We start from the raw sequence: 14,827 nt of genomic DNA, 5'->3' as shown, positions 1-14,827 counted from the left end.
CCCTGGAGCTGCTTTCCTGCTGTGGGGTGAATTCCCTGCTGGAACTGGGGATTTGGAGCTGGGAATACCCCAGGGAAGGGGTTGGGGTGGGAGGAGGCTCTGGGTGTGTCCCCTCCCGAAGCTGTGCTGTCCTTAACCCGCTGGCACCTGGTTCGAGCACGTGAGCATGCTGGTGATCCTGCTCAACTGCGTCACCCTGGGCATGTTCCAGCCCTGCGAGGACGTGGAGTGCCAGTCGGAGCGCTGCACCATCCTGGAGGTGAGGAACCAGGTCCCAAAACCTGGGAGTGTGGGGTTTGTGGGGTGGCTGCTCTGGGATTTGTGGAGTGGATGCTCTGGGATTTGTGGGAATGGAGGGGTGGGGATGCCTTTGTGGGATTTGTTGGATCCATTTGTGGGGTGGCTGCTCTGGGATTTATGGGTGGAGTTTGCAGGTGGCACTTTGGTGACAGGAGCATGGAATGTCCCCGTGGTGGGAGCACTCAGGTCTCTCCTCCCCCTGAGCAGGGCAGGACTGACTGAAATCCTCTTTTCCTGCTCTCCAGGCATTTGATGACTTCATCTTCGCCTTCTTTGCCGTGGAAATGGTGATCAAGATGGTGGCCCTGGGCATCTTTGGGCAGAAGTGTTACCTTGGGGACACCTGGAACCGCCTGGACTTCTTCATTGTCATGGCAGGGTCAGTGCCAGCTCATCCCTTATCCTGGGAGCAGGAGAATCCCAGGGAGCCAAATCTTCCTGGCAGGGTTGGGAGGCAGAATCTCCCAGATCTGATTTTTTTGATCCTCACCCTAAAAGCACGCTGGGTTTGGGGGTGGGTTGTGAATACCAGGCAGAGCTGTGGGGGGGTTTGGAGCAATCCTTTGATCCTAACACATCCTGAGCTGATCCACAGCATCCCAGTGCTCCAAAATATAATTTTTATAAAACCAGTTCAGCCCCACTCCTGCCACCAGCAGAGTGAGGCAGGGCTGGGGCAAACAGAAGAACCCAAAAACCCCGTGAAGGAGGTTGAAATCTCAGTGGGAAAAGCTGGCTGGGAGTTCACCCAAATTCCAAACTCCTCCTGGTTTACAACTCAATTCCATCTCCCCCAGCTGCTGGTTTGTGCAGGATGTGTTAATAAACAGCTCCAAGGATGATCCTGCTGCTTTTGACACCACTTCCCTCACCCCCACGGGGAATAACTGAGTGGAGTAAAAGCTTGGCAAAGCTCAAACTTTTTTTTTTTTTCTCCCCTTCCAATAAATAAATAGCTTTGGGAAGCCCAGGCTCTCCTACCTGCTCAGTACATCCTGGGAAGGGGTGGAAAGCTTTAATTACAGCCTGACTTCTGAATTCCTGCGTTCCTAATGACCAGCCTGGGGTTAATTAAAACATCCTTGGAATATGTTGGGGCGTTTTTCCCTTTCCATTAATGCTGTGCCATCTCCCCTGCACTAATGGGGTTTTGTTGTGCTCGGTGTTGTTTGTCTGGAATACAATTAGGAACGGTTTTAGTGCTCTGAATAAAACATGAGCTCTCCTGAGCGGAGCTTCCTTGGAACTCGGGTGCAGTTCCAGCCCGAGAAGGAGCAACAGGGACAGCAAAAAAAAAAAAAAAACAACCTTATTATTAATTATTTTTTCCTTAATTATGTTTTCCCATAAAGCTGCTGCAGTGTTTAAGGGAGGAGTGGCAGGGGAAGAGCAGGGAAAACTCGGGATCAGGAGTTTGATCAAGGAGCTGAGGGGGTTTTTACACACTGGATAGTGAGGGCAAGCAGAAAATCCTCAACTCCTCAGAAATCCCCAAAACCCAGGACTGGGGGGACCCATGGAGCTGCAGGACTGAGCCTTCTCTCATCCTCAGGGGCAGGAATTTTGCTGTTGGAATGAGGGGCAAAGTGGCTGGGGAGGCCATTTGGGAGTTCCCCAAGGTTCTTCCACCCCATCCATGGCTGGAATATATTTGAGGAGGATGAAAACAGCAGGAGACCCCTCTGCAGGGATGGCATCACTCAGGCTGGAGATGAGGAGAAGGAAAATCCCTTCCCAGGCTGGTCCTGGGCTGTCTCCAGACAGTTTGAGTGGAGTTCAGCCATACCTGGGATATCCATTCCCACCTTCCCAGGTGGTTTGTGGATTTGAGCCACACCTGGGATATCCATTCCCACCTGCCCAGGGTTTTGGGTGAATTTCAGTCATACCTGGGATATGAATTCCCTCTTTCCCAGGTGGTTTGGGTGGATTTCAGTCATACCTGGGATATCCATTCCCACCTGCCCAGGTGGTTTGGGTGGATTTGAGCCATAGCTGGGATATGAATTCCCACCTGCCCAGGTGGTTTGGGTGGATTTGAGCCATAGCTGGGATATGAATTCCCACCTTCCCAGGGTTTTGGGTGGATTTGAGCCATACCTGGGATATCCATTCCCACCTGCCCAGGTGGTTTTGTGGATTTGAGCCATACCTGGGATATGAATTCCCATCTTCCCAGGTGGTTTTGTGGATTTGAGCCATACCTGGGATATGAATTCCCACCTTCCCAGGTGGTTTTGTGGATTTCAGCCCCACCTGGGATATGATTTCCCATCTCTCCAAAGAGAGGCTGGAGCTGGGAGTCACCCTGCTGGAGGAGAAGCTGTTCCAAGGGTTGGGATTCACCTCTCACCACCCCCCTTCAATCCAGCTCCTAAACCTAGAGCTGTTTTTAGCAGGGAACTCAGCACTGGAATAACAAAGCTGCTGTTTCCAGACAGGGGATGGATGTGCTGAAGTTATTCCGAGTTTTTTTTGTGGTAAGAAGGGAAACAAGTGATCGGCAGAGCTTCGTCTGCCCCGTTCTTTGCCTCAGCAGCAGCTCCAAAGGGAGCAGAGGAACTACAAAATAAACACAGCTCCTGCCTCCAGCACAGATCTGTCTGTGTCTGAAGTTCCTTCCAGCTCCCAGAGTCCTTTCATGTTTTCCCTGCCTGAGAAATGTTCCCTGGAACGTTTCAAGCCCCGTGGAACTCGTGGCCTCCCCGTCTGTCCCAGAGCTGAGTTGAAAGCGTTTCCCCAGGGGCAGGGATGTTCAGGAGAGCTGGAACTGAGAGGATCCAGCCCCTGGAGACATTCCAGGACTGGATTTGACAGCTGAAGGTTTGGAGCTGTTGATGGCTCAAGACATCCCAAAGATTTTTGTTTTTCAGGGTAGGGAATCGCCCACTGAGTGCCAACCCAGCCAAAATTCTCAGCTCCAGCAGGTTTCTGTGGGGACATTTCCAAGGGATTCCGGATTTACAACTTGGCATCCTGACCTTGCAGGTTCCCAGGATATGATTTGGATTTGACAGCTGAAGGTTTGGAAGCTTTTGATGGCACAAAACATCCCAAAGCTTTGTGTTTTTCGGGGTAGGGAATCACCTACCAAGTGCCAATCCATCCCAAATTCCCAGCTCCAACAGGTTTCTGTAGGGATTTCCAAGGGATTTGGGATTTAGAGATGGGATGTAAGGACACAACCCCACATTTGGCATCCTGGTGCATCCAGTCCCTGGAGATCTTGCAGGATTGGATTTAGATTTGGAGTTGTTGATGGCACAAGACATCCCAAAGTTTTGTGCCTCTCATTTTCCAGCGTAGGGAATCACCTACTGAGTGCCAACCCTGCCAAAATGTTTAGGGGGAATGAGAAGAAAATGTTCTTTATTCTTAATGATCAACTGGAAAGCAAATTACTTGTGCATTTTTGTTGGTTTGGGTCTTCAGGTTTGATCATGGGAGAAGAGAAAAGCTGGGATGCAGCTCCTTGTCCTGGAGAGTCAGGGAATCATGGAATGGGTTGGGTTGGGTTGGGTTGGAAAGACCATAAAGATCTCATGGGCAGGGACACCTCCCACCATCCCAGGCTGCTCCAAGCCCTGTCCAGCCTGGCCTTGGACACTTCAGGGATCCAGGGGCAGCCTCAGCTGCTCTGAGAATCTGTGCCAGAGCCTCCCCACCCTCCCTCAGGAATTCCTTCCCAATCTCCCATCTGAATTTCCAATCTTTCACTGTGAACCCCTTGTCCCATCACCACGATTCCTGCTGGAGTTTCCCTCTCCAGCTTCCTTCCCATCCTGGAAGGAAAATCCTCCTTTCCAAAGTGTTCCTTGTGCCAGCAAAGGCTGGGAAGGACCTTAAAGCTCATCCCACTCCTGCCATGAGCAGGGATGATTTCCAGGTTGCTCCAAACCTCTTCCATCCCGGCCTTGGATGCTTCCAGAACGAGTTGGAAGCACAGAATGGATGGATCTGCAATCCCTGGCCTTGCAGGCAGTGAATTTTCCCTGGCTGAGCACCCCATGCTGAGTGCTGTGCTGTTTTCCCTGCAGGATGATGGAATATTCCCTGGATGGACACAACGTGAGCCTCTCCGCCATCCGCACCGTGCGCGTGCTGCGGCCCCTGCGCGCCATCAACAGGGTCCCAAGTGAGTGACAGAGCTGGGGAAACTGGGAGAGACTGGGAATTACACCACCCAAACTGGGAGAGATTGGGAATCACACCACCCAAACTGGGAGAGCTTGGGAATCACCCCACTCGAACTGGGAGAGCTTGGGAATCACCCAACTGAAACTGGGAGAACTTGGGAACCACCCCATCCAAATTGGAAAAGTTTGGGAATAAATCCCATTCAAACTGGGAGAGCTTGGGAATCACCCAAACTGGGAGAGCTTGGGAATCACCCAACTCAAACTGGGAGAGCTTGGGAATCACCCAAACTGGGAGAGTTTGGGAATAAATCCCACTCAAACTGGGAGACCTTGGGAATAAATTCCCACTCAAACTGGGAGAGCTTGGGAATAAATTCCCACTCAAACTGGGAGAGCTTGGGAATAAATCCCACTCAAACTGGGAAAGTTTGGGAATAAATCCCACTCAAACTGGGAGAGCTTGGGAATAAATTCTCACTCAAACTGGGAAAACTGGGGAATAAATCCCATTCAAACTGGGAAAGTTTGGGAATCACCCCACTCAAACTGGGAGAGGTTGGGGATAAACCCCATTCAAACTGGGAGAGTTGGGAATCGCCCCACCCAAACTGGGAGAGCTTGGGAATCACCCCACACAAACTGGGAGAGCTGGGGAATCACCCCACACAAACTGGGAGAGCTTGGGAATAAATTCCCACTCAAACTGGGAAAACTGGGGAATAACCCCCACTCAAACTGGGAAAGTTTGGGAATAAATCCCACTCAAACTGGGAGAGCTTGGGAATCACCCCACTCAAACTGGGAAAGCTTGGGAATAACCCCCACTCAAACTGGGAAAACTGGGAATCCTTGGGAATAACTTCCCCTCACAGCTGGATTTCTGAGCTCAATCTGGGAAAACTGGAAAACCATGGGAATAAACCCCCATTCAGTCTGGGAAAACTGGAAATCCTTGTGAATAAACCCCCACTCAGTCTGGGAAAACTGGAAATCCTTGGGAATAACTTCCCCCTTTCCCCACACTTGGATTTCTGAGCTCACCCTAAGAAAACTGGAAATCCTTGGCAATAAACCCCACTCTGATTTCTGAGCTCAGTCTGGGAAAACTGGAAATCCTTGGGAATACCCCCCCACACCTGGCTGTGTGCAGCTAATCAGAAGAAATTAATTTAATTTTTAATGGCGAGTTAGGGATGATCATTATCATAATCGGGGCCAGCAAAGGGCAGGGAGCAGGGAATTGACCCTCAGAGCTCTTTCCTGAGGTTTTTGTGACTTTCCAAAGGAAAACAACTCTCTGGTGGTGCAAAGTAAACAGTGTTCCTCCAAAAGGTCACTTCCAAGAGGGATCTCCTTGCCCTGCTGGGTTTGTTTTCCCTCCTCAGCCACTCTCAAAGTCTTTCCAGGACTTTGTGTTCGGGATTAGCAGCTCAGGAGCCTCCCTTGCTGCTAAACCCCCATGGAGGGTTTGCTCCATGTGAAACAAAATTGGGATCATCCTCGATAGGAAGTTCAAGTGGCTCCTAAATCCATTTTCAAGTGGCTTCAGCTGCTTGGCTTCTAAATCCAATTTTAAATCCGAGCCACCGCGTTGGGATAATTCCCTGCTGGAATCAGCCAGCTGCTGCAAGGTGCTCGTGGCACAGCAATTCCATTTCCAGCCCAAATCCACTCCCATCATTGTATTGGAAATCATAGGGATCCTGGCAATTTAAAAAAATATAAATTTAAAAACAAAAAAAGGATTTTTTTTTGTTCTTTTGGAGTGAGCCAGCCCCACATCCTGCCTGGATCCAGCACAGCCAGGGAACAGATGGATGTTTACACCCAGCAGCCTCAGAAATTTCTCTCAGGGCTCTCAATTCCACAGGATTTTTTTTTTTTTTTCTGGGAAACAAGGAATGAAATCAGTAAATTCTGCAGTGAGGTCCTTAGTTAAAAACAAGACAAAAAAAAAAAAAAGACAAAGAGAGGCCAAAAAGGGCGGTGGAACCCTTTGGAGCTTTGTTTTGTTTTGTTGCCAGGGTTTTGCAAAGCACAACACAGTTTCCCTCTGGAATTTGGGGCTCCAGGGAATTTTCCCTCTGGGATTTGGGGCTCCAGGGAATTTTCCCCCTGGAATTTGGGGTTCTGGGGAAGTTTCCCTTTGAGATTTAGATCTCCAGGGAATTCCCCTCTGGAATTTGGGGTTCCAGGGAATTTCCCTCAGGAATTTGGGGCTCCAGGCAAGATTTCCTCAGGAATTTGGGGTTCCAGGCAAGTTTCCCTCAGGAATTTGAGGTTCCAGGGAAGTTTCTGTTGGAATTTGGGGGCTTTTGTTGGGAATAACCACCAGGAATTCCAACCCCTCCATTGGGAATAAACACACCAGGAATTCCAACTCCCATTGGAAATAACCACCAGGAATTCCAACCCTTGTTGGGAATAACCACCAAGAATTCCAATTCTGATTGGGAATATCCACCAGGAATACACACCATCATTGGGAATATCCACCAGGAATTCCAACCTCCATTGGGAATATCCACCAGGAATTCCAACCCTTATTGGGAACAACCACCAGGAATTCCAACCTCCACTGGGAATAACCACCAGGAATTTTGGGATAGAGGGGGCTCCCACCCCACCCCAGGCTCCGTGGATTTTAGGGGAACAATTTCTGTGAGCCACCAGAGGAGTCTGCAGTGTTTACAAATCCAAGTTTGAGCAATTCCTCCGGAGGCTGACGATTCCTGGGAGTTTTTTTCCCAGGCAAGAATTGTCCTGCAGTCCGTGTGTCCTTGAATGCTGCAGAAAACCCCTGGAAATCCCATCCTGGACCCACCCTCTGGAGATTTCTCTTTGTTCCCATTTCCTGCCGAGCTTTTGGCATCTGCACCTCCCTTTTCAGCCTCAGGGATTTGGGGGAAAACGCCACATCCCAATTTTTCTGCACATCCAGGGTGGGAATGGGGATTCCTGCCCGTGCTGAGGTGGTTTTCCCTTCTCCCCCAGGTATGAGGATCCTGGTCACGCTGCTGCTGGACACTCTGCCTATGTTAGGCAACGTCCTCCTCCTCTGCTTCTTCGTCTTCTTCATCTTTGGGATCGTGGGGGTGCAGCTCTGGGCAGGGCTGCTGAGGAACAGGTGCTTCCTAGACAGGAATTTTGCCATGTAAGTACAGCAAAAGGAGAAATTCTCCACCTTTTTCTTCCTTTTTTTTTTTTATTCCTCCACTTTTCATTTTTCTTCCTTTTCCAGCAGGGGGATTTTTCTGTCCCCTGCTGGAAAAATCCCAGCACTCAGCAGGGCTCTGGGTCCTGCTGGGAACTTTTTGTCTGGAAAAATAAAATCCCATTTGTCAGCAATTTCCTGAGGGGTTGGAGCAGCTCTTTTGTGGATTCCTGCTGCACCTGAAGGACGAGGAGGGAGTGGGATGGATTAACTCTGCCTGACATCCCTGATCTGGGAGCTGGAGGATTTAGAACAAATTCCAAACAGTTCAGGTCACCGAGCACACCCCAACCCCTGGCAGGGGCTGATGAGCTGGAGATGCTGCTGAAACCCAGAGATAAAAAAATCCTTGTCAGGGTTTAGAGATAAGAAACTCGATGTGAGAAGCGTTAAAATCATTTGGGCACAGCTCTGAGTGTGGGACAGGCTTTGGGGCTGGAATCATGGAATTGTTAAGGCTGGAAAACACCTCCATGATCATCAACCCCAACTTTAAAGAGGAAAATTTTCATTTTGGTTCTTCCAGGCTGGGTGGAGCAGCCCCTCTGATAATAAACCTTCATTAATAAACCTTCATTAATGAAACTTCATTAATAAACCTGCTGAGCCTCACCTGGACCCCCCAGCCCTGCCCAAGGAATCAATTTAAGCCCAGCTCAGGCTCTTAGTCCTGGTTTGGGCTGTGCTGCTGGTGGTTGTCTTTGCTCCTGAGCTCCCTGGATCAGTCCTGGATCAATCCTGGATCAATCCTGGATCAGTCCTGGCTCATCCTTTGGACCCTGCTGGGATCAGAGTGGGATTGTGGAGGTGCTGCTGGAGCTGGGGTGGCTCAGCCCAGGTTTTGGGGCATCCCTGAGCTGGGGCTGTGGTGTCCCTGTCCCTTCCCAGGGTTAGGACACACCTGAGCACCCCCAGCACAACACCAGGATAAAAACCAAGCGCAGCCAGCACAGAAAAAAAAGGGATTTTCCTGGAAAAAGCCTTGCAAAGGCTCCTGTCAGAGATGTCAGTGGCTGCGAGGTGAGGAAATGCCCCAGCCCAGCTCTCAGGGCAGCTCCAGCTCTGCGAGAGGAGATGGAGCCTGTAATTACATCTCGGGGTAATCATCTGCTGTCTGCGCTGGGATTGTCTGCGAGACAGGCAGGGATCATCCCTCAGCCCCTGCTCTGCCTCCCACTGCTCGCCCTGGGGCTCCCCCAGCCTTTCCCTGCTCTGCTGCCATTCATTCATCCCAGCAGAGTGGAAAATCAATGATGCTGCCCTGGCTGGGATTCCACTCCCAACTCCTCTGTACCCCCAACTGGAACCTGGGCTCACCAAACCCCAAATCTGCCATTCCCAACGCCAAATCTACCATTCCCAACCCCAAATCTGCCATTGCCAGCCCCAAATCTGCCATTGCCAGCCCCAAATCTGCCATTCCCAACCCCAAATCTACCATTCCCAACCCCAAATCTGCCACTCCCAACCCCAAATCTGCCATTCCCAACCCCAAATCTACCATTCCCAACCCCAAATCTACCATTCCCAACCCCAAATCTGCCATTCCCAACCCCAAATCTGCCATTGCCAACCCCAAATCTGCCACTCCCAACCCCAAATCTACCATTCCCAACCCCAAATCTGCCATTGCCAACCCCAAATCTGCCATTCCCAACCCCAAACCTGCTGCTCCAGCCCTGCTTGGGTGGCCCCGTTGCTGTAATTAACTCCAGCCAGCCCCTCTCTCTCTCTTTCTCTCCGAGTCAGGTTTTTAAACGCTCTGTGATTTTCTGCAAAGTGGAGCTTTCAAGATGAACCACAGGGGAAGCCTCGCTAAGCACAGACATTAAGCAGCAGTTATGTAATGGCCATTAGCAGCATCAAAGGCCTCGCAGGATTTTCTTATCAGGGCTTGCTCCTTGTCAGGGAGGGTTTGGGATGAGCTGGGTTTGTCTGGGATCTTCTCCTTCCCTCTGGGATGGGTTCTACCCCCCTACAGCAGCTGGGAGAGGTGAATTTGGTGAATTTGGGAAGCTCTGCCCATCTGTGGTTTATTGTGGTGGAAGTTGCTGAATTCCAGAGGAATTTGGGGGAAGGGGGACAGGAATATTCCAGTTTCCAGCTCAGTCTCCATGGGATTCGCTGGTGCCTTCACCCCAAGTGCTGCTGCTGGGTTGAGCTCTTGGTATTAATTTTAGACCTGAAAAACTCAGCAAAGATCCAGTCCCTGCACTTCAGCCATCCCAGGCTTCTTGGAGCTCACTCAGGAAGTTTTAGGGTTGGAAGATTTTCTTATCATTTGCTCCTTGTCAGGGAGGGTTTGGGATGAGCTGGGTTTGTCTGGGGTCTTCTCCTTCCCTCTGGGATGGGTTCTACCCCCCTACAGCATTTGGGAGAGGTGAACTTGGTGAATTTGGTGAATTTGGGAAGCTCTGCCCATCTGTGGTTTATTGTGATGGAAGTTGCTGAATTCCAGAGGAATCTGGGGAAAAGGGGTGTCCATGGGACAGGAATATTCCAGTTTCCAGCTCAGTGTCCATGGGGTTCTCTGGTGCTGGGTTGAGCTCTTGGTATTAATTTTAGACCTGAGAAACCCAGCAAAGATCCAATCCCTGCACTTCAGCCATCCCAGGAGCTCACTGGGGAAGTTTTAGGGTTGGAAGATTTTCTTATCAGGGCTTGCTCCTTGTCAGGGAGGGTTTGGGATGAGCTGTGTTTGTCTGGGATCTTCTCCTTCCCTCTGGATGGGTTCTACCCCCCTAGAGCAGCTGGGAGAGGTGAACTTGGGAAGCTCTGCCCATCTGTGGTTTATTGTGATGGAAGTTGCTGAATTCCAGAGGAATTTGGGGAAAGGGGGACAGGAATATTCCAGTTTCCAGCTCAGTGTCCATGGGATTTGCTGGTGCTGGGTTGAGCTCTGGGCATTAATTTTAGACCTGAGAAACCCAGCAAAGATCCAGTCCCTGCACTTCAGCCATCCCAGGAGCTCACTGAGGAAGTTTTAGGTTTGTAGGATTTTCTTATCAGGGTTTGCTCCTTGTCAGGGAGGGTTTGGGATGAGCTGGGTTTGTCTGGGATCTTCTCCTTCCCTCTGGGATGGGTTCTACCCCCCTACAGCAGCTGGGAGAGGTGAACTTGGTGAATTTGGGAAGCTCTGCCCATCTGTGGTTTATTGTGGTGGAAGTTGCTGAATTCCAGAGGAATTTGGGGGAAAATGGGTGTCCATGGGACAGGAATATTCCAGTTTCCAGCTCAGTGTCCATGGGATTCGCTGGTGCTGGGTTGAGCTCTTGGCATTAATTTTAGACCTGAAAAACTCAGCAAAGATCCAGTCCCTGCACTTCAGCCATCCCAGGCTTCTTGGAGCTCACTCAGGAAGTTTTAGGGTTGGAAGATTTTCTTATCATTTGCTCCTTGTCAGGGAGGGTTTGGGATAAGCTGTGTTTGTCTGGGATCTTCTCCTTCCCTCTGGGATGGGTTCTACCCCCCTACAGCATTTGGGAGAGGTGAATTTGGGAAGCTCTGCCCATCTGTGGTTTATTGTGGTGGAAGTTGCTGAATTCCAGAGGAATTTGGGGAAAGGGGGACAGGAATATTCCAGTTTCCAGCTCAGTGTCCATGGGGTTCTCTGGTGCCTTCACCCCGAGTGCTGCTGCTGGGTTGAGCTCTTGGTATTAATTTTAGACCTGAGAAACCCAGCAAAGATCCAATCCCTGCACTTCAGCCATCCCAGGAGCTCACTGAGGAAGTTTTAGGGTTGTAGGATTTTCTTATCAGGGTTTGCTCCTTGTCAGGGAGGGTTTGGGATGAGCTGGGTTTGTCTGGGATCTTCTCCTTCCCTCTGGGATGGGTTCTACCCCCCTACAGCAGCTGGGAGAGGTGGACTTGGTGAATTTGGGAAGCTCTGCCCATCTGTGGTTTATTGTGGTGGAATCTGCTGAATTCCAGAAGAATTTGGGGGAAGGGGGACAGGAATATTCCAGTTTCCAGCTCAGTGTCCATGGGATTCGCTGGTGCTGGGTTGAGCTCTGGCATTAATTTTAGACCTGAGAAACCCAGCAAAGATCCAGTCCCTGCACTTCAGCCATCCCAGGAGCTCACTGGGGAAGTTTTAGGGAATCCAGATGGAACTATTCCCGTTTTTTAAAATAATTTCTGACTCATTCTCTCAACCCAGGCGTCAGGGCATGGTTCACCCCTGCAGCACTCGTTAACACACCAGCAGCAAATTGTAAAGAGGAAAAAAAAAAGGCATGGAATGACCTGGAAAACACTTCAGGGTTACATCTTCCTGCCTTTGGGCAGATCATGGAATCCTGGAATGGGGTGGAAAGGACCCTAAAGGTTCTCTCAGGGACACCTTCCCCTATCCCAGGCTGCCTCAAGCAGATCCAGGGATGGGAAATCCAGAATTGCTCAGGACACAGAGGTTTCAGGGGGCTGGGAAGGGCTCAGATCCTGGCTCTGATTTCCTTCCTGGAGAGAGGGAAAACCTGAATTATTGGAGGGTCTCCCCTTGGTGCTGCTGCCAAACCCTCCCAGCTGAAAACAAAAACTGCTTTAAACAGAGGATCTGGACAAAATCCAGGGGCCAGCAAGGCAGGGTCCTAACCCCAAATTTTGTGGATGAAAGGAGGTGTAAGTGAGCTCCCCAACAGCTGCTTCAAATCCAGCTTTGCCCTGCTGTGCTCTGCCCCGAGCTTCCTGCGCCTTCAGCTTTTCCAGAGGCATCAGATGGAAGGGCTGACTTTGATTTTTGCCATCATTCTTCTTTCCCCATGGAAACCTTTTCTTTTCAATCCCCCTTGAAAGCTGCCAGCTCCGAGTACAGCGACTATTTTTAAGTGGAGAGCATTGTGAGAGAAATTTGGGGACTTTTTTTTGGAGGTGCATTGGGATTTTCTGCTTTTCTCTCTGTGTCTCTGAGAGCTGTGCTGTTACAGGGCTGGGATGAGGTTATTTGAGGATTTTTAGTCGAGATTCTGGAGGAATTTGCTGGGTTGTGGCAGGAGTGGGTTGGAATTGGGGCTTTGCTCGTTGGGACATGGGAGGATTTCTCTCTTCCCAAATGATCCTTCCAAACCTGGGATGGCTGGGACAGGATGGGCTGTGAGGGAGCTGGAAGAGAAATCCCCCCAGGGATTTTTTTTGGTGGGAAGGAGGAAGATTTGGAGCACTGGGATGGGAAGGACAAGCAGAACCAGCATCTCCTGGGTGACATTTCCAGGATGTTTTCCCTTCCCACCCTCCTGAGGTGGGGAGTGAAGGGATTCCCTGGTGGGAATGAAGGAATGGGGTCAGCCCAGCCTGTCTGGGCTCCTCTCCTGCCTCTGCTGGGATCCAGAGCAGCTTTTTCCACCCGGGAGCTTTTCAAGGAGCTGGGAAGCAGGGGAGGGAGGGAGCTGTGAAGTGCTCGGTGTGTGTGTGATGGGAGGGCTCAGCCTGGATTCACCCGCTGCTGCTGTGCCTCTGGAGAGGCTCAGGCACTCGGGATTTCTCTGGAGGTGTTTAATTGCTGCTCCTGGTTTTGCTCAGCAGGATTCCCTCGGAGAGCAGGGAATTCATCCTGCTGAGCTCCTGCCACCTCCTCCTTTCCTCCCCTGAGCTGGGGCAGGATGTGCCCAGCGCTGTTCCAGAGGCTGGGATGTTTGCAGGGGCAATTGTGTTAATTAGTGGCTTGTTTTTAATTTTTTTTTTTTATTTTTTTTTTTTTTAATGTAGAGTTAGGATTAAAAGCACGAAGGAGACTAATTTCTCATGTTCAGGCTTGTTGTTTATTAAATTTTATCTAAAGTTCAGAGAATTCTGCAACACTTCCAGCTACCAACTAAAAGTGAGCAAAATGGAGGCAAATTCAGCTGGTTACAAGGTTTTTTAAAACTAAACAGTCCAATAAGGAACTAATACCTATATATTTATTTTTTTTACTCAATAATCAAACTCCTGTGACCTGCAGTGCAGCACTGCCTGTCCAACCACAAACTACTGCCTGAAATCATGAAGAAGGCAGAGACAACACCCAAAAGCCTTGATTTTTGTCTCATTATGATATTTTAAAAATTTCAAATTCCAAACCCTTCACCGTGTGAAATTGCATTTCCATTCTGGAGGTGTGAGATGTGCCAGGAGGAGCTGCTGAACACAATTCCCAGCCCAAAATTCCCAATTTTGGAGATGTGCTCCTCTTCCCTTCCCATTCCTGCAGCTGATGAGCCCTCCACACCCATCTCAGCTCATTTGGAAAAGGGACCAGAACCAAATTCCCCCGAGGGCTGATTTCCCTCAGCTCTGCCCTGCAGCAATTGTTCTCTCCTCAAAGTGCAGCTGCAGCGATTCCTGCTCAGCTCCAGGGTTTTGGGGGGAGCAATTCCAAGTAATTGTCTGGAATAACATTTGTTAAAGCCAAATCTGTTCACCAGATAGGGAGATAAAAATAGAGCTGTCCTGGCTGGAAGAATTACCTGGTTATCTTCTGCCCACATCTTTTCCAATGTGTGGTGTCCTCTCCCTTATCTTAGGGAGCAGCTGAGGTCCCTGGAGCTTGGAAAATGGGATAAAGTTGGCTCTGGAGCATTGCAGCTCCTCAGCTGGAGCCCTGAGTGCTGCAGGTTCCCAGAAAATGCCAGATTGGGGACACAGCTCAGGGAAAAAAAGCAGCTCCTTCCCATCAATTTTTTCTCATGGAAGTCCAGAGGGAGTGGGAGATGCTGGGTCAGCTCAACCCCTCACCAGAGGTGTCCTGAGGGGCAAATTCATTGGGAAGCTGCTCTGCCACCAGAAAAGTTCTCTTCAAATCCAAGAGAGCCCAAAAGCTCCCTGGATTTTGGGGAAGAACCTGGGATTTTCTCTCCATCCCCTCTCATTTCATGCTTTGTTTGGTGAAACTCAGGCTGATCTTCACCAGATCAGGATTTGATTTTAGGGGCTGGAATTTTCATGGGATTTGCTGAAGGGATCACAACCAGCACCTTTTCCTGCTGCTGAAATCAGGGGTGAACCTGTCAGGAGAAATAATCCACAAACACCAGAGGTTTATGGCCAAAAAGGAGACAGAGGAGTCCTGTAATTTTATTCCAATAAAGGGAGAGGCCATGGGGCATCCCCTGGGATCTCTCAGATTTTTGGGGCATCCCCTGGGATCTCTCAGATTTTTGGGGCATCCCCTGAGATCTCTCAGATTTTTGGGGCATCC

The 14,827-nt window shown here is 50.0% G+C and overlaps 1 protein-coding gene across 2 annotated transcripts in view; it reads left to right on the top strand.

The window, feature by feature from the left end:
• CACNA1H (calcium voltage-gated channel subunit alpha1 H) overlaps positions 1 to 14,827 on the top strand; it is a 156,761-nt gene that overhangs the window by 46,925 nt on the left and 95,009 nt on the right. For both annotated transcript variants that reach the window (XM_033074183.1, XM_042779780.1), the window contains 4 exons: positions 148 to 259; positions 546 to 679; positions 4,338 to 4,435; positions 7,434 to 7,593. In XM_033074183.1, coding sequence (XP_032930074.1) covers positions 148 to 259; positions 546 to 679; positions 4,338 to 4,435; positions 7,434 to 7,593 — 504 coding nt within the window. The remainder of the gene's footprint in view (positions 1 to 147; positions 260 to 545; positions 680 to 4,337; positions 4,436 to 7,433; positions 7,594 to 14,827) is intronic.

This window comes from Catharus ustulatus, chromosome 16 (assembly GCF_009819885.2).
Source record: "Catharus ustulatus isolate bCatUst1 chromosome 16, bCatUst1.pri.v2, whole genome shotgun sequence".
NCBI classification, from domain to species: domain Eukaryota; kingdom Metazoa; phylum Chordata; class Aves; order Passeriformes; family Turdidae; genus Catharus; species Catharus ustulatus.
This window is presented reverse-complemented; position numbering and strand designations above follow the sequence as displayed.